At 44.4% G+C, this 23,524-nt stretch overlaps 1 protein-coding gene across 1 annotated transcript; it reads left to right on the top strand.

Moving 5' to 3' along the window:
- The first annotated feature begins 347 nt into the window (after positions 1-347).
- Positions 348-1,389, top strand: LOC136496633 (LOB domain-containing protein 1-like). Its single transcript, XM_066492367.1, has 2 exons — positions 348-744; positions 873-1,389. Exons 1-2 carry the CDS (start codon positions 439-441, stop codon positions 1,230-1,232), a joined length of 666 nt encoding a protein of 221 aa, XP_066348464.1. The 5' UTR covers positions 348-438; the 3' UTR covers positions 1,233-1,389.
- The last annotated feature ends 22,135 nt before the right edge of the window (positions 1,390-23,524 follow it).

Below are 23,524 nucleotides of genomic sequence, written 5' to 3' on the forward strand. Positions count from 1 at the left end.
ATATAGTATTCACGAAGAAGAAGGCATGAGTGACATGCACGGTAGCAATTGACTACAGCAAATGCACGTCTAACGATCCCTGGCTCCAAGAGTTCAAAACCTGCCAAACTTGGCCAAGCAAGCACAGCACGGACGTACTACTAGTAAACCGTAACTGAATTGATGTTGACCTGATCGTCAGCATTTTGTGCTAGCTGCGTCAATCGATCTGCATTATATTCCACCAAGGAAAAGAGCCTCACTCGTAGAGTAGGAAAGATTAGGGAAAAAAATCTAGACACGTCTCGATCGATTTCCCTATATATACCACCACCAAATTTTACTTTTGATTTACCAGCTAGCGGCAGATCATTATCACACCTCTGCTCTCGTACAACTAGCTGAAATAGCAGCAGCCAGCAGCACTGCTGCTCCGGCTTCTCGATCGATTGATCGGTCATGGACTACGGCAACGCGAGCACGGGCACTACGGCGGCGGCGCAGCAATATAACTACTGTCGCTCCGTGTCTCCGCCGTCGAGGGTGTCGTCGTGCTCGCCACCACCGCCGCCTCCTCCCGCCGTCCAGGTGGTGGGCAACGTGCCGCCGACCGTCGTCCTGAGCCCATGCGCGGCGTGCAAGATCCTCCGCCGCCGCTGCGCCGACGGCTGCGTGCTGGCTCCCTACTTCCCGCCGACGGAGCCCGCCAAGTTCACCACGGCGCACCGAGTGTTCGGCGCCAGCAACATCATCAAGCTCCTCCAGGTACGGTGTGGGCCGCGCACAGACATGCACGCACGCACGGTTTCTGGTTTCTTTCTGATGAGCGCGTCGTCAACAATGTGCGGCGGACATGCACGTTACATGATCTACGTCGTCTACGGTGCATGCAGGATTTGCCGGAGAGCTCGCGGGCGGACGCGGTGAGCAGCATGGTGTACGAGGCGGAGGCGCGGCTGCGGGACCCGGTGTACGGGTGCGCGGGGGCGGTGTGCCGGCTGCAGAAGCAGGCCAACGAGCTCAAGGTGCAGCTGGCGCGCGCGCAGGCCGACCTGCTCAACGCGCAGGCGCAGCACGCCAACCTGCTGGCCCTCTTCTGCGTCGAGATGGCCAACCGCCACGGCAACCAGTACCACCAGCAGCAGCACCCGTCGTCGCCGCTGACGACGATGGACTGCGGCGGTGGCGGAAGCGGATTCGGCGCGGCGTACCAGCAGACGTTTTACGGCTCGGACCTGGACTCGGCGACGTGACCGGATCACGAAGCCCAGCTCTGGACCTAGCTAGCTGATGCATGGACTCTGGTAGTAGCTCGAGTACTACAAGTATACTTGCATAATAACAAGTAGCAGCACATGTACGTGCTGCGACCGTGTAGGGACGGCAACGTACGTTTCTAGCTCGTCGGATGCTGCAAGAACGCTGTAGCCGGCCGTTATTATGAAGTACACCCCGTGAATACGTTTATTTGCTCTTGAATGCATCTTATATTATCTTGCTCCGTATTACGCAACGAACAGGTTCGGCTGATGTAGTACTGGGCTGATGACGACGGCGACGCTGACGAAAAAAATGTTTGTTACGATCATACAAACAAGTACACTGAGAAGTACTTCCTGATACAAACTGTTGGATCAATTAGGCATAGACCTAGCATGTACAATTTGACTAGAACATGATGAACAAACCCTAAAACATGAACTACGAGATCTAGGTGGAGAAAAAAAGGAGAAGGGCAGTGGTCTCTGACCGTCGGACGGTTTGGTGGAGCTGCTGGAGCCGTCTATCACGTCGGTGATGTTGCCGGAGGGCGTTGGGTGATGCAGCGGTCGTAGGTGCGGTCCAGTGGCTGCGGCGAATCTCGTGGTGGTGCTTTCCGTCACTGGCTGCGCACCCTCTTTAGATCGGTGCTAGGGTTTTGTCGGTGGAAACTGTAGCTCAGTCAACATCGTAAAGAGAGCCACCGGCCCCCACCTCTCTTTATAGCGCATTGTGATTGGGGCCCACCAACTATGTAGGGTTGGGCGTCCCCGATCAGGGCGCGAGGTCAAGGCCCAACTCAGCCGTTGGGCCGAGCTGGAGAAATCACCACTAACAATCTCTCTCTTGATCTCATCTTATTACTTAAACTTAACCTACTTACTTTATCTTATTTTCATTCCATCACAGATTAGTGCATAGAGCATGGCTCATCGTCACGGTCAGTTGCCATTAGATTAAACGGCTATAATGCACTTCTCTGTTTTTTAAACAGATTCTCAACTAGACCCTTATTGTCCAGGAATCATAGGCTTTCCCTTAAACCTATGCCGGCTAAGTGTTCTCTGAACACGTTGGGTGGTAAGCCTTTTATAAACGGATCCGCGAGCATCTTTTCTGTTCTTATATGCTCAAGACTAATTATATGATCCCAAACTTTATCTTTCACAACATAATACTTTATGTCAATGTGTTTGGCAGCACCACTTGACTTATTGTTGTGAGCATAACGTACTACTGGATTATTATCGCAGTATAACTTGAGTGGCTTATGTATGTCATCTACCACTTTCAATCCGGGCATGAATTTCTTCAGCTAATTCATCTGTCCTGTGGCCTCATAACATGCTACAAACTCGGCATATATTGTGGACGATGTAGTAACGATTTGCTTTGAGTTTTTTCATGATATAGCTGTTCCTGCGAGAGTGAATATATATCCTAACGTGGATTTTCTATCATCTTCCGCATAATCAGAATATGTATACCCCTCTATGTGCAGGGAATAAGATCTTCTGTAAGTTAGCATGAGACCCTTCGTACCTTGCAGGTAACATAAAACTTTCTTTACTAATTTTCAGTGTTCTATTTCTGGATTACTCTGATATCTGTCAAGTAACCCGATAACAAATGCTAAGTCAGGACGAGTACACACTTGAGCATACTGTAAACTTTCGACAGCTGAACTATATGGAACCGCTTTTATTTGATCGATCTCATATTGGTTCCTAGGACATTGAAATTCCCCATATATGTCGCCCTTGACTATGGGAGCAGGTGAAGAGTTACAATTTTGCATACTGTATTTGTAACACCCCGGTGTTATGACCAATAATTAGGCACTGCAAATCATGCATATTATGCATCTTCAAGCATCCTAATCATACATGCCTAATCATGTAAATAATAACTGAAACCCCGTTTCGAAACATATGAAACATGCTCGGGAAACATGAATGTTGCATACACTTGTTTAGAGTTGTTTTTGCCCAAATTATGCTTGCTAGGTTAGTAAAACATGTTTGGCTATGATTGTAAGTCATCTAGAATTATTTAGCACAATTTTTGGAGCAAAGTTTGTATTCAAATTTTTGCCAAATTTCGCTTTAAAAATAATTCTCCAAAATTAGGGTTTTGAGTTAAAATTGACTTTAATTTTATAATTCAAAATCTATCAAGAATTGGACTTTGGTCATAAAAGCAAAGATGTAGAGGATTAAATTCTAAGCAACTTTTATTTTTGGGCTATTTTCAAAAGATGTCATTTTCTTGCCCAAAATGATATTTGAAAACTGGAATTTGAAAATTTCTTGAAAATAGAATTTGAAAAAAAAAAGTTCTCTCCTTTCGCGGGCCGCCGCCTCCTTTCTCGGCCCACGGCCGAAGCCGGCCCAGCAAGCCTCGCGCGCCCCGCGCTCGGCCCAGCTCCCGCGCTGGCCCGCTCGCCTGGCCTGCCTACGCGCGCGCCGCGCCGCGCCGTGTCCCGACCGCGTCAGGCGACGCCCGACGCGTGGCGACCATGCGTCGGCGACGCCCGCCGCACGGCAGCCACGGCCTGCTTCGCCTCCACGCACGCACCTACACCTGCCGAGCAGCGCTGCCTCCTCCTCAATCCTCCACTTCACTCTTCCGCGTGCTCAGCCGCAGCGACAGCAGCAGCGCGCGCCCGCCATCGCCACCGCGCGCCGCGCCTCGCCGGAGCCAGCTCGTCCGGCTGTCCTAGCTCGCCGTTGAACTCTCCATCTCGCCCGCAGCTCCGCCTCCTCCTCGCGCACCCCGTGCTCGTGTCATTTCGCCGTGGTAAGCATCCCTTCCTCGGGAATTGCTCGCCGGAGCATGGCCGAGCTCACTGGTGAGCTCCGCTCCCGTGGACTCCCCCGCTCCGCTTCCCTTCCCGCCTTTCCTTCGCGCGCACAAGCACCGCACTGCGATGTTGAGTCTCCCGAGCGCCTCTTTTCGCCATACCGTGGCCGGAGACGCTCCACCGACGACGACCCGCGCCGCCGCTCCGCCATTGCCGTCGACGAGCCTCTCTCCCATGAACCGCCCCTCCCTATTCACCTCTATCCGACGTGGTTTGTCATGAGGAGCACGTTGGTGCCCTCCGTTTCGCCGGGGACCTCGTCGTCGGCGAGAGCCGGCCGGTCAACGGCGGCCCTGCCTCGGCTCCTGCTGACGCGTGGGTCCGGCTTGACCGTGGGTCCCGCGTGGCAGCCCCTCTGGGTGTACAGCACCGGGTGCATCCAGCAATTTTGTCGGCTTGTTTTAAAATGAATTTAAGATATGCTTTTCAGAATTCTGTTAAATGCTTTGGAAATTTATAACTTGCTCAAATTTGCTCCAAATTTGTTGAAACAAATTTTGTTGTGTTTCTTGTCACCAGATCTACATGATAAAAATATTGCATGACATTTTTGAGATACTTTTCTGTAGAGCTTTATTTAATCCTTGATATTGCTGATAACTTGAAAAATGTGTAGAAAAACCTATAGGCTTCAGAAAAATATGATTCCAAGTTTGTTAATCTTCTTATGTAATGTACTTCCTAGGAAAAATATGTGTCATGCATGTGCTGTAGAAAAATTATGAGGTGTAGTTCAAGTGCCTTTAATGGCTGATTTTTGTTATTTTTGCTAGAGAGCAAAATTTGTATAAAACATGCATGTGATAATTTTTGTACAGTAATTATTTGCTGTGTAGAACATAGGAAAAATATTTCTTCTATTGTTTGACACTTTTCACAGTACAAAGTATTTTCATGTTCATAATCATGCCATAGCTTGTTATTTTTGTGTAGGCTAATCCACTCATTCAAATACCATGAAAATCTGATGGTAGACTACTTAGGGTAGTACTATGCTATGGTAATTTTCTAAGATTTTTCTAAGTAATAAAAATAGATGTTGCTATTCAAACCCATTATTAATTAGGGTTTAATCAAGTGTTGCTTTATGTATGATTAAGAAATTAGTGAAGCTTTGGTGTATCGTTGAAGCATTTAATAAGATGTGTTGACTTAGCATATTAGTAGTAGAAGAGAATGCAGTAGATGACATGTGCTTGTAGTATATGTTCTTGGATGATGTCGACTATCCTGCATTCAAGCATATCCATTGTATTCATCTCATCCGATGCTCCGATTGCATAAGCACTTACGCATATTGCATCATACAGGATCGCAAACCGAGAACCCAGTCGTCATACCCGAGGAGCAGCTCGAGGTGCAGCCGCAGGAAGTGCTCGAAGCCGACGAGGAGGACGTTGAGGAACTTCCGGAGTGCCCTGATCACCGCCCGAGCTCCTTCGAGAGAGGCAAGCCCCGGAGCATTTTCTCCCCGGTTTGCAATTATTAATTAAATGCTTTACTTTAATTGATGCATTACGTTCAGGAGTTGTTTGCAACCGTTGCTGCATTATACCTTGTCTACCTTTGTTATACTATATCCTTGTTACCCTGGTATCCGCAGTCGAGTCAATGCTTAGCTGGCTTAGACCGGTAGAAGTCGGGTGATTTCCTGTCACCTGCGAGCTATAGGTGGTTACCTGGATCTGCTTGGATGACTATGAAGTCATGGTATAACTAAGTGTTAAATGAAGTTGAGACCGGACGGAGACTTACAGAGTTTTGAACTGTAGTGCTTTCCATCTGTGTCGATTAAGGACCGACCGTTGTTGGGCCTCGAGTCATGTTGAACGCATGCCTTACATTTAGCTGGCCGGATAAAGTACCTTCCGACTGCGAAGCTGGGAGATTATTCGGGCCGAGTAGATTGCCCACAGCGCACTGTGCTGGAGCAGGTGTGGTAGGACACGAGGGCGAGATGATAAGACCAAAGTGCAGTCGGTCGGCCCCCGGGTACATGTGGTTCCTGGCAAACTCGAGACTCCTGGATAGTTGACTCGGTGATCAATACCTCACTTTAGCGGGTGAGTGAGGTTTGTGTAAGGAATAAATCACCAGCTGGTTAGGAATCGATTCGAATCGCCATCGCTCCTGGATAGTGAGCACTTGACTTGAGTTACTTCATCGTAGTAATGTCAATGGAACACTTGGACAGTTATAATGAATATGACAATATGGAAGTTGTTAATGATCATTGGTTATCAGTATTGGCTTAATCACATGTTTGCTCTAGTATAGGTGCAAATCTAGTCGACAGGTTAATAATAATTAACTTGACAATAATGCTTTTGGAAAGGTTCTTGAAATGCTAAAAATGCTTCTTTTTGCAAATGAGTCAGCTACCCTACTATAAAGCCTTCATAATCCTTGGTGTCACTTTATTTTCGGTTATGTCGGGTAAGTCTAGCTGAGTACCTTCTCGTACTCAGGGTTTTATTCCCACTTGTTGCAGATGGGCAGATGTATTACGGCTACTGTATCAACTGCCTTTATCCTGTGATGGGTGATGCTTAGGACCATGGGCATGGTCATTCCTTACGTCTCGTCTGATGCTTTTGTTGGAGATGATCATTAGCTGGCACTGTATTTGAACTCCGTGTGAGTGTGTGTGGTTTTGAACAAATGGCTTCCGCTACTTTTATTCGAACTCGTTTTATAATAACTATGTTTAAACTCTGATGTATCTGCGATGCAAACTTTTATGTAATATGTGATGGTGACCGCTAAACTTATTACGATCTTGGCTGGGATGTGAGTTGGTTTGAAATCCTTCGTGATTTCACGGACTACCGGGTTATACGGGCTTAAGTTTGCTAAATCGTCTGCTCTGGCGGATGATTTTCTTACTTAATTTCGTATAATTGGTCGGTTCTGTTACAGTATTTCTTTAGAACTTTTTCTAAGTATGCCTTTTGTGATAATTCTAAAACCACCTTTTCTCTATCTCGGTGAATCTCTATTCCTAGGACGAATGAAGCTTCACCGAGATCATTCATATCAAACTTTGAGAACAAGAACTTCTTTGTGTCTAGTAGTAGATTAACATCACTGCTAGCGAGCAAGATGTCATCCACATACAAGACTAGGAAAATGTATTTCTCATTCTTGAACTTTGCATAAACGCAATTGTCATCTACATTTTATTGAAACCGAAATTTTTTTATTGTACTATCAAACTTCAAATACCACTGTCTAAGCTTGTTTTAATCCGTAAATGGATTTCTTCAAGCGGCACCCCATACGTTCTTTTCCTTCCACAACAAAACCTTTCGGTTGTGCCATGTAAACATTTTCCTCCAGATCCCCGTTTCGGAACGTCGTCTTTACATCCATCTGATGTAATTCTAAATCGTAATGTGCTACAAGCGCCATTATGATTCTAAAAGAATCCTTACATGAGACTGGAGAAAATATCTCATTATAATCTATACCTTCTCTTTGCATGAAGCCTTTCGCCACAAGTCACGCTTTGAATCTTTCTATATTTCCTTTGGAGTCATGTTTGATTTTATAGACCCATTTATAGCCTACTGTCTTGGCTCCTTTAGGAATTGTTTCTAAATCCCAAACACCGTTGGTTTTCATTGATTTTATTTTATCTTCCATGGCTTTAAGCCACTTGGATGAGTGAGCGCTTCTCATGGCTTTTTCAAATGAGGTGGGATCACCCTCCATTTGAAATTCCTCATATTCATAAACTTCGTAGTCATTAGGAATGGCTGATCTCCTGACTCTTTGAGACCTTCTAGGGGCCTCGTTAGATGACGCTTGTTCTATATGAGGTTGTTGTTGCTCTTCCTCATGTGTGACAACGGGTTCTATGGGATCCTGAACGATAGGTTCCTCATGTTCATTTATTGTTGCCACAGGAGAACTAACAATAGGTGTTGTTACTATAGTGTCTTGCACTGTTGGTACAACAACAACAGGTAGCGTGAAGAATGGCTCCTGAACCATAGGAGTGGGCATGTATACCCGCTTCTCTTCAAAACTAATTTCTCGCACTACCATGCTCCCCCTAATCATATCATCCTCTAAGAAGATAACATGTCTTGTTTCTACAAACTTCGTTTGTCTGTCAGGACAATAGAAGCGATAACCTTTTGACTTTTTTGGATAGTCAATGAAATGGCAACTGGTTGTCTTGGAGTCTAGCGTCCCAATGTTTGGGTTAAAAACTTTTGCCTCAGCTGGACAACCCCACACACGTAAATAGTTAAGTGAGGGTTTCTTTCCTGTCCACAACTCATACGGCGTTTTGGGCACCGACTTGCTTGGCACTCGATTAAGAATATGAATGGTGGTTTTTAACGCCTCCATCCATAAACTTATCGGTAAGGTAGAGTAACTTGTCATGCTTCTCATCATATCCATTAAGGTACGGTTGCGTCTTTCAGCTACTCCATTCTACTGAGGCTCGCTCGGTGTAGAATACTGGGCTACTATGCCATTTTCCTGTAAGAACCTTGCAAAGAGTCCAGGAACTTAGCCATATGGGGTGTGTCGACCGTAGTACTCTCCCCCACGGTCGTACCTTACTACCTTAATCTTTAAGTTGTGCTAATTGTCTACTTCAGCCTTAAATATCTTAAATTTATCCAATGCTTCTGATGTTTCCTTAATTGGATAAATATAGTCAAAACAAGAATAGTCATCTGTGAATGTTATAAATGAATCATAATCATCCACACTTTTCACAGGAAAAGGACCACAGATGTCTGTGTGAACTATTTTTAAAATTCCTGCGCTTCATTTGACATCTTTCTTTATTTTCTTAACGTACTTTCCTTTTATGCAATCAATGCATTGCTCTAAATCTAAAAATTCTAAAGGCGAAAGAATTGATTTCTTAATCAATCGCTCTATTCTCCCCCTCAAAATATGGCCTAAACGATAGTGCCATAATTTCGATGATACAACATGAACTCTCTTCCGCTTATTACTTGCATTCATAGACCAAGAGGCATTCTTATTCTCAGTACTTACATCATTCACATTCTCAGAAAGTGATAATAAATAAAGCTTGTCTTGTCAGAAGGCAAGACCAACACATTTATTATTATAAACAATCTGACATTTGCCATTACCAAAATGGCAATCATATTCATCGTCATCTAAATGTGAAACACTTATTAAGTTTCTTCACAAAGAGGGTACATATAGAACATCTGAAAGCTTAAGTACAAAACCATCAACTAATTCTAGAGAGAGATCTCCAATGGCTTCGACTTCAGCTTCAACTCCATTTGCTACTTTAATTCTTCTTTCTCCTCTTTGTAGGGTCCTCCTCGTATGGAATCCCTATAATGAATTTGCAACATGAATAGTTGCACCTGAGTCAATCCACCAAGTAGATTTTGAATAACTTAAATACAAGAACTCATCTATGAATGTAATAATGTCCTCACTTTTCTTCAAAAGGTTCTTCAGGAACTCTGGACAATCCTTCTGGTAATGTCCACGCTTCTTGCACCATTTGCACTGATCCTTGTCAACTTGTACATTGTTGTTCTTCTGCTAGTGATCAATCTGAGGGGCTTTCCCGTGAGGTTGGGCATTAAAATTCTTCCTTTTATTGTTCTTCACAAGGTTTGCAGAGTCACCCTGTGAGCTTTTAAGCCTCTCCTCCTCTTGCACACATATTGCAATGAGCTTCACAATGTCCCACTTATCGGGCTGCATGTTGTAGTTAACAACAAAAGTTTCATACTCTTTTGGTAAGGAAGCAAAAACCAAATGAATCAGAAACTCATCTTTGAGCCCCAAATTCATTGGCTTGAGCTTGGATGTCATGTTGCTCATGTTCAATATGTGTTCTCTTATACCTCCACCAGAGTATTTCTCATTGAATAATTTCTGTATCAAGGTACTTGCATAAGCCTTTGAAGAGCCAGTAAACTGACTCTCCACTTTCTTAAGATACTCGGTGGCGGTATCACAACCTGGGATTGATCCCCGAATAGCATCTGATATAGTGGACTTGGCCACCATTAAGCACTTGTGGTTCGAGATGTCCCATTTCTTCCGATCAAGATCATATTTCATTCTAACTTCTGCATGATCTCGCTTTCGAGCACTGAAATCAGCATCAGTCTCATTTGCTGCCCTCACCAGGTCCTCTGGCTCAGTAGGACACGGAGAGGTAAGTGCTAAGTCTTTCTCGGGCAGCGCAAGTGCGAGCTCATACTTCTCTCGTCATACTCTGTAGTTGCCCCCTTCAAGAGGCGGAATATGCGAGATAAATGCCATAGGATTGAGTCCTGAAAAACAGTGTCAGAGAAAGTGAGAAAATATAACATAATGATTGCATGCCTTAATTTAACGTTGGTCAAAATTAAAACATACAACTTCTTCTACATTAATTTGACATCACCGTTGGGCAAAAATTAGAATCAATGCATAAACTCATAAATCAAACATTTATAATATTGCTATCAACAACTTTAGTTAGAAAATAGCAAAATCATAAATTTACTAAAAATTATAACTACTCCTCAAAATTAAATCATCCTGTTGGTTCGAATTTAATTAGAAGATCATAAACATCATCATCCGCAGCGGAAACATGAAAAAAAACATTATCTACTTTTCAGAAGCATTTGACTGTACTCATCTATTCTCTGAAAAAATTATTCCGTTGGTTCAAATTTTGACTGAGATTTAGCATCAAAACATAGAGAAAAACATCAAAATGCTTCTAAAAATGAATAATATTAAAAAACATTGAGTGTTGTTCCTTTAGCCCGGCCCTACATGCAACAGCAGCACAACAACGCAATCAGCAGCGCGCGGCCCAGCAACAGCAGTGCGCGGCCTGGCAGCAGCAGCGGCGCACGCGCACCCTCGGCGGCCCAGCTGCGGCCCGTGGCTGGCTCGCGCGCACATGCTCGCGGCGCCTCCCCCTTGCCCAGGCCGCAACCTGGGCCTGGGCCGGGAAAGTGCCTCCCCGCCTGGGCCAAAAATGGCCCGACGCGCTCTTAGCCGTCCATCCAGATCCGACGGCCAGGCGCCGTTTTCGGGAGATCAAAAACCCCACGCCGGTCGTGCCCCTAAACCCTAAATGCATTTTCTTCCCTCTCCCTCTCACAGCGCGAAGCAGAGCAGCGACGGCGGCCACCCGCAGTGCAGCCGGAGGAAAGAGGTCGGCGGCGCTGGCGCGCGCATTCACCCGAGGGTGAGCGCGCCGCCGTCGAGCGGTCTTGCTGCGGTGCCCTGAGCCCAATCCCAGTAGGGTACACGCGGCGGCGAGGCCGCGCCCTCCGGCGGCTCCCTTCCTGCGCCCCGGCGAAGCGGTGGCGCGGTCTTCTTCCCGCGCAAACAGCGGTGTCGACGGACGCAAGAAAACCCAGGTAGGTTCCTCCCCTTCTCCGTCCTTTCCCCTTTAGGGTTAGGGTTATGGTTTCATCCAGATCAAAAATCGAATCATCTCCTTCTAATTTTTTTCTTATTTTCTACCCCAAAGCCTAGATCTACGCCCAGATTAGGCTCGACTGATACCATTGATAGAAACTGTAGGATCAACTAGGCATAGATCTAGCGGGTACAACTTGACTAGAACATGATGAACAAACCCTAGAACATGAACTACGAGATCTTGGTGGAGAAGAAGGGAGAGGGGCAGTGGTCTCTAGCCGTCGGAGGGTTTGGTGGAGCTGCTGGAGCCGTCCATCACGTCGGTGATGTTGCCGAAGGGCGTCGGGTGATGTAGCGGTCGTAGGTGCGGTCCAGTGGCGGCGGCGAACCTCGTGGTGGTGCTTCCCGTCAGTGGCTACGCACCCTCTCTAGATCGGTGTTAGGATTTTGTCGGTGGAAACTGTAGCTCGGTCAAACCTCGTAAAGAGAGCCGCCGGCCCCAGCTCTCTTTATAGGGCAGTGTGACGGGGCCCACTAACCATGTAGGGTTGGACTTTCTCGATCAGGGCGCGAGGTCAAGACCCAACTCAGCCGCTGGGCGAGCTGGAGAGATCACCACTGACACTCCCGGCTGGCCCACGAGGGCATGGCGTTAGCGTGAGTTGACTTTGCTATCTACTAGTACTAGCAAGTCTAAGCTAATTTGTGTGTGCTACTGCTATTGCTACACGAACTGATTTTAGGCAATTGCCGGACGGCTCATCAATGGATCTCGAACAAACGGTCATGTGCGAATATGCGAGCCAGCTCCATTCATGACTTGGCTACCGTCTACCTAAGATGCGCTACCATAAGGTGTTTCACACCTTCTATATATAACCAAACGTATCGTAACAAAAAGCAGAGTTCTAGATCGATCGATACGATCTGAAGAAAAGAACCAGCTAAAAACTGGCTACCATATATACATGCATGTATGGCACGTCAGACAGCTGCTTGTATTACGAGCTGCCCTGCGTGGTAGATTTTCGTGGGCATGCGTGTTGCTTTGCGTGGAACATGCATGCTGCGCATCCCCTTCTCCTTCTGTGACGTGACAGACAGGTGAGCAGACCGCGGCGCACACCCGCAACAACAGCAGAGATGACACCAAAAGAAGGCTGCCGAACTCTATCTCCAAGGCGTACTTTATTTGGACTGGCAGGCCGGCCGGCCGTCTTATTAACGGTTTCCAAGTCTCGCATGCCAACCATGCGAGCTGGCTGCACCTGCACTGCGTACAGACGACGACGGTCGTCCGACTACCTGACGCACGCGGTCATCGTCGTCGGCGAAGTACCACCTGTGCCAGCAAATCACTGAACAGCATTAATTTTTCGAAAAGCCCTGAGCAGCATTATTATGTCTGTAGTACGTTAAGCGCTAGGGTGTTCAGCGTGTGCTACCACACCGTGGAATCACGCCGCATGCATCCAAACACGTCCATTGGATGTACATGCACAATGTCCAAGAGAAACAAAAATGTCAGACGAGCTGCTCTCAATCTGCTGGAAACTTTGGGAGAGTCGTGATGGCACGTGATGGTAATTGAACGATATTTGTTTGTCTTTTTGTTGCGCATCTTCTTCGGGAGGGGCGGAAGAAGTCATCTGTGTGCTCACACCTTGTGCACTATCCGTTGCCACTGTATCTCCTACAATTAAAAACAATAAACCGTGAACATTTTTATGCAACTTTTGTTTCGTCGCTCTGCCCCCCGGTCCGTGCGTTCCATGTCGCGCGACGATACGCGAAAGGAAGGAAACCTCGCGCGGCGTCGGTCTGCCCCATGCGACGCCGCCGCTCGCGCGTCCCTTCCTTCACCGTGCGACAATTCCTCCGGTAAAAGTGGAAACAAATCAGTCAAACAACGTAGGAATCAATCAGTCAATCAATCGCATGCCTGCTATCCGTGCCCACGCCCTCGCGAAGTCGCGACTACCGCCGGCCTCGCGAAGTCGCGATCCACACCGCGCCCTTCGCAGGAACCACCGAAGCCTGCCGCCGCCAAGGGAGACACGAGGAGCAAGGATCTCATCCTCGCACCGCGCACGCCCTCTTCACGCACAATGCCGACGCCCGGCCCCGCTGCCCTCCCCCACCAGGACTCCCTCCGTGCCTCCCTCCGGCCGCTGCCGCCACGCGCGCCGCCCTCCGGCTCACCTGCTCCCTCACCCTCTCGTTCGCCGCCGCCCCCACGGAAGCGAGGAGCGAGGAGGTGCCGATCGCCCTCGCTAGGCGCCGGTCCATCGGCGCCACTACGCCGGCCGGCGACCGTCCAGCAGGGTCGTGGTGCCCTGTGGCCTACTGGCCTCTCGTGAGTGCTTGTTCTTCTCCATTCCACTACTTTCCCCCAATTCTCAAATCTCATTCTCAGTGTTAGGGTTTGGACATCAGCCCCGTTTGCTTCACTGAAAAATAAGCCGAAACACTGTTTCGGCTAATTTGTTGTGAGAAAAAAATACTGTTCCGACTGAAAAAACAAGCTGAAAAAGACAGATTATAAGAGAAGCGAACAGGGCCATCATTAGAGACGAAGGAAGATTGAACTGTAAAGGTTTAGGGATTGTGGATCTGTCATCTGTGAGCCTATAATTGAATGAAATCTTTTGTTATTTTTTAGGAATCTGTTGTATTATCACATCACCACGGAACAACGCCCATGCTTGTCGCCCTGGTCCACTAGGGACTCAGCGCCCTGATAGATGGTGTCTCGGTCACCAATCACCATAGCAACAGCACATCACAGGAAAGAATTGATCGAGCTGCAATTCTATATTAGGCAAAGGTGATGTGTGCTATTGCTTGTTTTAATCAGGAATGTGGTAGCATGTGTGCCAATAATCAGTTCCCACACATAACCACTGATCTGTCCCCTGGTATTTGTTCCACGAATAACCACTAATTTGTTCTTGGTATCCCCTAATCTCACGGGCATTATCATGGCATTATCAAAGGCGCCACAAGCCTAGAAAATTTCCATATGACTGCTATCTATTGAGTTCATGCCATTATTCATTTTGTTCTTAATTCATGTCATCAGCCATAAAAAAGGTTATATAATACTCTATGCAAGTAGTAGGATATGCCTATCTTTTTTAGCACTTGTGAATTTTTGGTAATGAACTTTCAGATATTATCTAAAGATGGCTCAACCTCCTTTCTCTCGCAGACTGATGCCAGTAATTGTTGATGGTTATTTCAGGGTAGTGGTTGTGGACAGACATTTAAGGTAGCAAGACATTTAAGGTAGCAAGCCTAATGTTTTGTGTCTATGGCAAGTAATGGAATAATAATGTTATATGGAACAAAAAGTTGATAAACCTTTTACTTTTTATCAGGTGTGTTTCATGTAAAGATGTCAACGGGGACCCGATCCCCGATTCCCCGTGGGGAATTCTTCCATTAGGGGATGGGGATGGGGGGGAATTAATCCCCATGGGGAAGGATTTGGTAGGAATGTTGTCCCCGTCGGGGATGACGGGGACGGGGATGGTTGTCTGGTTCCCGACCCCAATCCCCGTCAACCCGCCCCACGAAGAAGGCACCAGACGACCAGGTCGCCACTCGCTAGGCCCATGTAAAAGGCCTAGTAAGTCACGGAGTATATAATGCACCATTCCAACCCTAATTCGTTCCTCAAGCCATCGCGCCGCCCCCTGTCTCGCTCGGCATCTCGCAGACTCGCACTCTCGTTCTCACGGTTCACAGACTCGCACAGACTGCCAAGTGGGGGGAGAGACAGAGAGCAGGGAAGGAGGGGAGAGGAAAGGGAAAAGCGGGTCGTGACTGTCCCCCCCGCTTTTGCTCCAATCGGCGCCGCCTCGCGCGAGATTCGCTCCGCGTGCCCCGCCGCCGCGCTGCTGCCGAGGTGAGCTCTGCCCGCCCTTCCTCCCCCGCTGATCCGCGCCGCCCTATTTGGCACTTGGTTTTCGGCCCAGGATCCCCCCCGCCTGTTGTCCGCGTCTGCGGCTTGGGTCGGGCCACGCTCGGAGCTGCGGGGGGCGTGTTGCCGCGGTGGGTCTCCAGTGGCGGTGAATTGCAGTTCCGCGCTGCGTGGCTCTGGTTCTAGTCTCACTTTTCTAGGAGTCACTGTCGTGGGGACGAGGACCCCGTCGGGGATGCATTCCCCGTTCGGTTTCGGGGATGGGGACATAATGTCCCCTGTGAGCTTTCACGGGGACGGGGATGGGAGGACGATCACCGACGGGGAATTCCCCGTTGCCATCGCGAGTTTCATGTTCTGATGGAGCAAAGAGTCAATTTTAGAAAAGTAGTGGTAGCAAGCCAGTGTTGAACCACATTTCGTGCTTTCCTTTGTGTGTTTTTTGTAATTGTGATTTGCTTTGATTATTCTGAAGTTAGCCAATCCAGTAAGCGAGTCGTATTAATGGCTTTGTGATGGACCAATACAAGTTGGTAACAAACCTTAGAATATACTCAGCACACCAGCAAGGACTCAACAACTGATTACTAAACCAATGATGTTGTGACATTGGTCACTTAGATATTTGTCAAACAATAAGTATTACCCAGACTAAAATAATATAGAATTTGAACTAAATTAATTTTATTTGGTTGACAACTTGGGTTTACACCATTAGAACACAAGGGTCAAGAGCTCAGGGCTGCAAAGGACTTGGATGTGGCTCAGATTTTCTGCATTAGCTTACATTTATTATCATGTAAAAGTGTTTTTGAGCTTTCCTTTCAAGGATATCTCATGGTTGTGCTGCATATTCATAATATAAGGATTTGTGATATACTGATTGCCAATGCCCACCAGGTATTCTCACCCCTTCTCTTCCCTTCCTTTTGTCTGAAACCGAGCAGCGAGCACCCGAACCCTATTCGGATCTAATCTAATTAAAGTTTATATATGTATTTGCCTAACGAATATGATTTTTTTGCAAAAATTATTGGGTGTACATGTGTACATCATGTTCTTTACTGGGTCTGCCCCTGGTTGCGATGATTGGTTGATATATTTGTTGATTCTTTCAGGTTCATAGATGGTAGAGACGGTGTTCATCCCCTCTTTTGAAGGGATGGAGCATGTCAAGGTAGAGAACAGAGTCATTCTAACCAAGTCCTTCCTTGATGTCTGCAAGCAAATCTTGCCTGTCCTGGGTAAATTATCTGCTTCGCTGTCAGCTGCATATAAACTTGGAGTTTTGGATGGTTGCAAACAGTTCTATGTTCCTTTATGCTTATTTAGGATGGAATATGCAGGGCACATTAGTACTCATTTTGGTTCTTTTATTTAGTTAAATTAGATGAAAAAATTAAAATAGTTGACATTGGTTTTATGAATGAAATTTATTTGCACTTTAACTGGACAAACAGTCATCATAAGCAAGTGCCGCAAGCACGTGGTTATCACAGAGGTTCACATCCTTTGTTCAGATTGTGACAATGAAGATTGCTAAATTTTTTTTTGTAAAATTATTTGCCATAGTTTTGGTCCATCCTTTTATTTGATGCTTCATTTGCCATAGCCTTGTGATGTCCAAGTGTATTCAAACTGATCTTTGGCCAACTTAATGTAGGTGTTGGCAGTTCTTGATATTGTTCGTCAATGTGCTGATGTTATGCTAAGAAAGTAGCTAAATTCAGTCCTTGATGCGGAGCTTGGTCCTAACTCCTGACTGGTCCTCCAAGTTGAGGAGTTTCGACTATGAACTGCTTGCTGCAGCTAGCATCGGTCAGGTTGGTTCAGCAGAGAAAGTTGTCTTATGTATGCTAAAAAAGGTTCACTAATTCTATTTGTATTTGTGAGTTTCGACTAAAAAAGTTTGATTTGCATTTCTTTGTATTTCTAATTCCTACCTCTGCTTTATTGTATTTGTGAGTTTCGTTCAAAAAAGTTTTGGTCAAGGTTTAGCATGTGGCACTGGTATATGAAGCAATGACGAGGCCAGAAAAGGATAGACCCAATTAAATTCGAAACTTATTTGTTCTCCTGAATCAAAAGTACACAATGGATTCAGAAGATTTATTGTTTGCTTAAGTTATTTTTTCTATAAATCCTTTGACTATAAATGAGGTATGATATTTTCAGAAAACTACAAGAGAATTTAGAATATTCAAGGAGTCAATTTCATGATTTTTAATTAAGCTTTAGGTTTTATTTCTGTCAGTGTTTGCATTTGTTTCAGAATTGTTCTGTCAACCAGCAAGTGCATGGTAAATTTACTTTCCCTAAGAAATGTATCAAGTAGTGAAACCATGTAGACCCTGAAGTTTCCTGCATTCCAATTTCAGGCTGAGGGAATCTTTCGCATTAATCCGGAGAATGACCAAGAGGAACACGCGAGGGACCAGCTGAACAAAGGAGTTGTACCTGAGGACATTGGTGTTCACTGCTTGGCCAGCCTAATTAAGGTAGGACATCTGTCAGCTTGAAACAACCATGAAACTATGTTTAAATTGGACATTTAAATTGGATAGGCATAGTTCAGATAACCGAAACTTTTGTACATTTAAATTGGACATGCATGGTTCAGGGAACTTCCAGAAGGAGTCCTCGATGGCCTCTCCCCTGAGCAAGTACTTCAATGCAATTCTGAAGGGGAGTTCCTTGAGCTTGTGACGATGGCCTCTCCACATTCTGAATTGTAAACATGAATGTTTTGTAACTTATTGATTTAGTGATCATGATGCCATAAAACTTGCTTGAAAATACCTCATTTTGTGAATCCGTTCTTGGCCTCATAGCTGCTTGAACATGCCTCGTAGTCTTGAACATGCCTCATAGTCGTTATGCGACATTTATTATGTGATAAAAATATTTGGTTATATAATATATGAGACGTGAATTTTAATGAATTTGATCGTTTGTTTATTTTTTACAAATTTTATCTTATTTTATTTTTACGAACTTTACCTTTTTGGATTAAATATCACTTTAATGTCGTATTTAATTTCACAGTATTGTTATTTTATTGTGTGATCCTTGTATTTTTAGTACAAAAATTTAGTTGTCCCGTAGCAACGCACGAACACGCTACCTAGCATTGATTCATAAAAATGGAAAATTGATACCCGTATCTTTCTGTTCGCAAAGTGTCAACACCCCACGCAAGCAACAGCCCCAAACGCCACCTACACCTCGCCGGTCGCCGCCATGGGAGCGGGTAGCCAGAAGGTCGGCTATGGCCTACCACAATGGCGCCATGGCGGCAGTGATGTTGCTTGAGCTTATCGGCAGGGAGAGTGACGCTAATTAGGTTAGAGCAAAGAGCAAAAGTATACAAAATATTGCAGAGTGGGTTCTATTTCTATAGAAATTTACTAGGGGTGGCCATGATCCATGTTAGCCTCAACCGGCTCAACGTATGTTCACCCCTTAAATGACGGCGATTGCATGACAAACTTCCTTAATGATGATATGATGATTCCGGATATCAGCATGGAGGATATACATCTATACGTCGCTCATAATTACAGCTGGTGGTAAAAACAATGACGGTTGACGCGCTAGGTAGGAAGTATGTGCATAAATCTGATCTAAATGGATCTAGATGGATTCCATCACCATCTTCATCAACGGCTTTACTTGGGCCAGGCTATGAGCTTCATCTCCCTTTCGACTTTATCACCGACTCGGTGAAGCACCTGACCCTAATGGTCACCACCGTAAAAATCATATTATTCCTTTTGGCAAGACACTGGTGTCATAAATATTTATGTTCTTTTCTATAAGTTCAGTTAAACATAAAAAAAATAAAACTTAAGATAACTCTAATAATCTGTTTATTCAGGGACATGAGTCTATACTAAGTTTTAAGTATCGGCCATGTGTTATTTATTCGTGGGCTCACAAAGCCCAATAACCTATATGGGCACGCTCACCTGTTATTGCAATGGAAAGCGCAAAGTTTAACCGACGACAGGTCGCGCTCTAGCGCTTGTGCGCGACCCCGCGCCCACGCAGCCTGGCCTGCCTGCTCTACGTGAGCCCACACGGCCTGGCCCGCCTGCTCGTTCCGTGCCCACGCGGCGCTCTGCCTTGCATGCAAGGCCATGCATGCAGGATACGACACTTGCTGCAGCTGGTGTAGGGTTGCTCCACTCATATTTTTTGTTTTGTTTTCTTTTTTTTTTCAAAAATGTGATAACTTTCTTATACTTAGTCTGTTTTGGTTATGTCAGCTTTTTTTTAAAATTTTTCCTACTTTTGTTTTCAGTTTATATTTATCAATTTCAGTAATTAGTGATAGTTTATTTTTTTCATTTTGTTTACTTTAGTTTTTATTTTTTATTTGACAATTTCAGCTTAATTTTTTTGTTGTCAATTTCAGTATTATTTTTTGATAATTTCATTTTTAGTTTTATCTATTTCAGTTTCTTTTCCTGGTAATTTTAGTTTAGTTTTATTTTTAGTTCGTATTTGTCAGTTTAATTTTTTTGTTTTTTATTTTGTCTTCTTTTCAGTCATATGTTTTCGTTTTTTTTAATTGTGTCTACTTTAGTTTTGAGTTACTATTTGTCAATTTCAGTTTTATTTTCTGGTTGTCAATTTTAGTTTTATTTTCTGTTTGTCAATTTCAGTTTTAGTTGCCAGCAAGTCATTTTTCCTGCCTTTTGTAATAAATGCCTCCAGTTGGTAGCAAGTTATGTTTCCTAGCTTTCATAATGTGTTGTATAATAACTTGTCTCTCTGGTTGGCAGCTTATGCAATGTTTGTTTTAGTAATTTGCCCCTCCAGGTACCTCAAGCGGAAAAAAGGGAAAGTAGCGGTAGAGTAGTAGGGCTGGTCAGCGCATGCATGGCTGATCGCGCGCTCACAAAATAGCGCGATGGGTCACACTTTATTCCCGTCAACAATCGATGTGCCTATACCACGTAAAAACTTTAGTATATTTTTGAAGTACTAACTCTGTCCAAGAAAAAAATGCAACTCTAGCATAGTATCACATTTTGGTATATTGAGTTTGACCAATTATAGATAAAAATATATCAATATTTATGATATCAAATAAATACCATTAGATTAATTACGAAATGTATTTTTATAATAAATTGATTCGGAACCATAAACATGAATATTATTTACTAGAAACTTGGTCAAACCTGAACTACTTTTACTAGCACGCAAGTCGTAGTTGCATTCTTTTCTAGACGCAGAGAGTAGCAACTTTAGTATTACATGGTAGTAAGGATGAAAACGGTCGAAAAACCTCTCAACCGTTTTCTACTTCTACATTTTGAATACGAAAACGAAAACGAAAGCGGTAAAGCCGGACACGAAAACGAACACGAACTTACGGAATATCAAAAATTTCGAAAACGAACTAATTCGAGTGGAATTATGTCGAACACGGTCGGTATATGAAAAATCAATACGGAATATTGACCCATAGGACCAAGTGCATAACAATTAGCAAGTACATAATAATTAACAAGTCCTACAATTTTCTTAAAAAGTATCTCCATTTGACATGACGTAAGGAAGATATGATTTTTTAAGGCAACAAGCGCTTGTACGCGATTAATATATCGCTGACTTTGTTTAATTTTTTTGAACATCTTCAAGACATTAAATGAAAAAACTAAGAACTAGAAAGTTGTAGATCTCGTTATGAGCTACAATTTTCATATAAAAATCATCTTCATCCGAGATCGTATGAAAAAGATATAATTTTTCTAAGGTTGGACTTGTAGTGGGCCAAATTTGGTTTAAACCGAATTTCGAATTCGGGATATTCCGAATTAAAAGTAGAAAAGTAGAAATCGGTCGAACAAAGCCTAAACCGAATTCGATCCGATTTTGAATTTGGTGTTCCGAATTTCGAATTCGAATTTAGTATTTCGTATTTTGTCCGAAAATACGAATTCGCTCGGGTCAAATGTAGAAAACGATGCGGTTCGGTTCGGGATATTTTCTTTTCGTTTTCATCTTTACATGGTAGTAACTCCTTTATAATCTATTAGCACATATTTACACATAAATTACTACTAAACTAAAATTCTTCGAAACATATGTAAGTGGATCTAGTTTTATTCGTCTCGTCACGAACACACGGGTGAATTGAAAACGGATAAAACGTTCGAAAGTTATAGCCATTTAAACAAAATACTTTCCATTTATGAATTGCGTCAGACTGACATCAGCTATGGCAGGGCTGGTCGGATCGTGCATGTGGAAGTGACTGTTTGCGGTGGCAGGCTGGTCGGATCGTGCACGTGGAAGTGAGAATTTTGCGAGAGGAGATGGGGACGCGCGATAGGTTTACGCGCGACCCGGCTTACCCCTCGTTTAGTTGGGCCGATTTGGCGGCAGCAAAGTCACTGTAGCGTCATGTAGTGCACTATAATACTTTGTTTGTATTTGGTAATAATTATCCAATCGTTGACTAATTAGGCTCAAAACGTTTGTCTCGTAAAGTACAACCAAACTGTGCAATTAGTTTTTGATTTCATCAATATTTAGTACTCCATGCATGTACCACAAGTTTGATGTAACGGGAAATCTTCTTTTTGCATAGTGCCAAAGTTTGGATTTTGGTGGAACTAAACAGGCCCTTAGGCTATCCGCACCGCGCATCTGGAAACAGGCCTGCAGCGGTCGGTAGCGTAGCGCGCGCTCGCACTGCGCGCCTGCAAAGGACGCGGGAGCGTACCGCGCGCACAGGACACCGCCAGAGATAGCGCACACGAGGGGCAAGCTAAACACTGTAGCGAGAGAGAGAGAGAGTTGCTGAGAGAGGAAGGGGGAGAGAGGGGAATAAAATATGGAATAGTTGGTATAGAGTATGGGATAGAGGTAATACGGGTGCGGGAGAAATGAGTATAGAGTAGAGAATCTCGATGACTAGGATAGAATATTCCTTTTAAGAGATGAAAATAGAGGTGGACGAGTGCGGATAGCCTTATATCCGCATCCAATATAAAGCGCTCCAGCCTCAGATCTCATTTTAGCAACTTCGGTGAGTGACCGTGTGTTGCAACCGAAGAACATCTATAAATAGGATGAAGCCTAAGCATTGGCGGATCCAGAAATTACTCATGACTAGGGCCTTCATCTAACGGTAAAAACCACCCATTGACGAAAACTACCCATTAACATCACACATAAAAATAACAAATGAAGGTAAATTTTCTAATAGATACGAGGCTTGAACTAAAACTATCCATGATTCTATTTTTAATTTCCAACCCAATTGAATAGAAGAATTGGTAGTCCAAGAGAACAAGACTCTAGTCTACAGCTACTGAGCTACAAATAGGTCTACAGCTAGAGAGGCCTCGACACAGACTCACAGAGAGCAGAGACCGGAGGGGAGATGTGGCCGTGAGGCCGTCGACCATCGGCCCATTGCGTTGCTACGGGAACCAAAAATTTTTCATTAGACAACGTGTCATGATCAACGTCAAGTTTCTCAAAGATAAATCATTGAGATCACTATTTTTTAGCGTACACTATTTTCCTTTTGACGGCAGCCAACGTCGCTCATTCAGTAACAATTTTTTATAAGTAAAAAGCTAAATATTAATATGAGAAAAAATATATTAGAAATACTATAATCAACGGGTTTCAATTATATATAATCTGTACATCCAATCAATAACATGTCAACAAGTCATAACTACTTGCCTCTCATTTCTTTCCGACTTTCTCTATTACCTGAACTTTAGATGGATACAAAAAAATGTCAGTAATAAAAGACACAAATGTAAGAATATAACGGTTATACAAAATAGAAGACAATACCTTTCATGGAGTGAGGACCTCTTTGTAGACAATATTTTTCGTATATGTACCATTTATTTTTGTCTTTTTTTTCCTTATCATTTTTATCACTGGGTGGGACAGCAAGGATCCTAATATTCGAAATAGTGGCTCTAAATAGTGCAACATACAACTGACCATGAAAGAACACCGGTCAAGCATAAATTTTCTGAAGTGCTACTGACCAGGCCAACCCTAGCTGAGACAGCACATGCATCGAATCTTAGCTTTCTTCAGTTCTCAACTCAAACTGACTC

This window comes from Miscanthus floridulus, chromosome 1, assembly GCF_019320115.1.
Source record: "Miscanthus floridulus cultivar M001 chromosome 1, ASM1932011v1, whole genome shotgun sequence".
NCBI classification, from domain to species: domain Eukaryota; kingdom Viridiplantae; phylum Streptophyta; class Magnoliopsida; order Poales; family Poaceae; genus Miscanthus; species Miscanthus floridulus.

Excerpts from the sequence above, each read along its gene's own strand:
- LOC136496633 (XM_066492367.1), top strand. The coding sequence starts at position 439 with ATGGACTACGGCAACGCGAGCACGGGCACTACGGCGGCGGCGCAGCAA. Across the intron at positions 745-872 it reads ACATCATCAAGCTCCTCCAG|GATTTGCCGGAGAGCTCGCG; the intron begins GTACGGTGTGGG and ends CGGTGCATGCAG.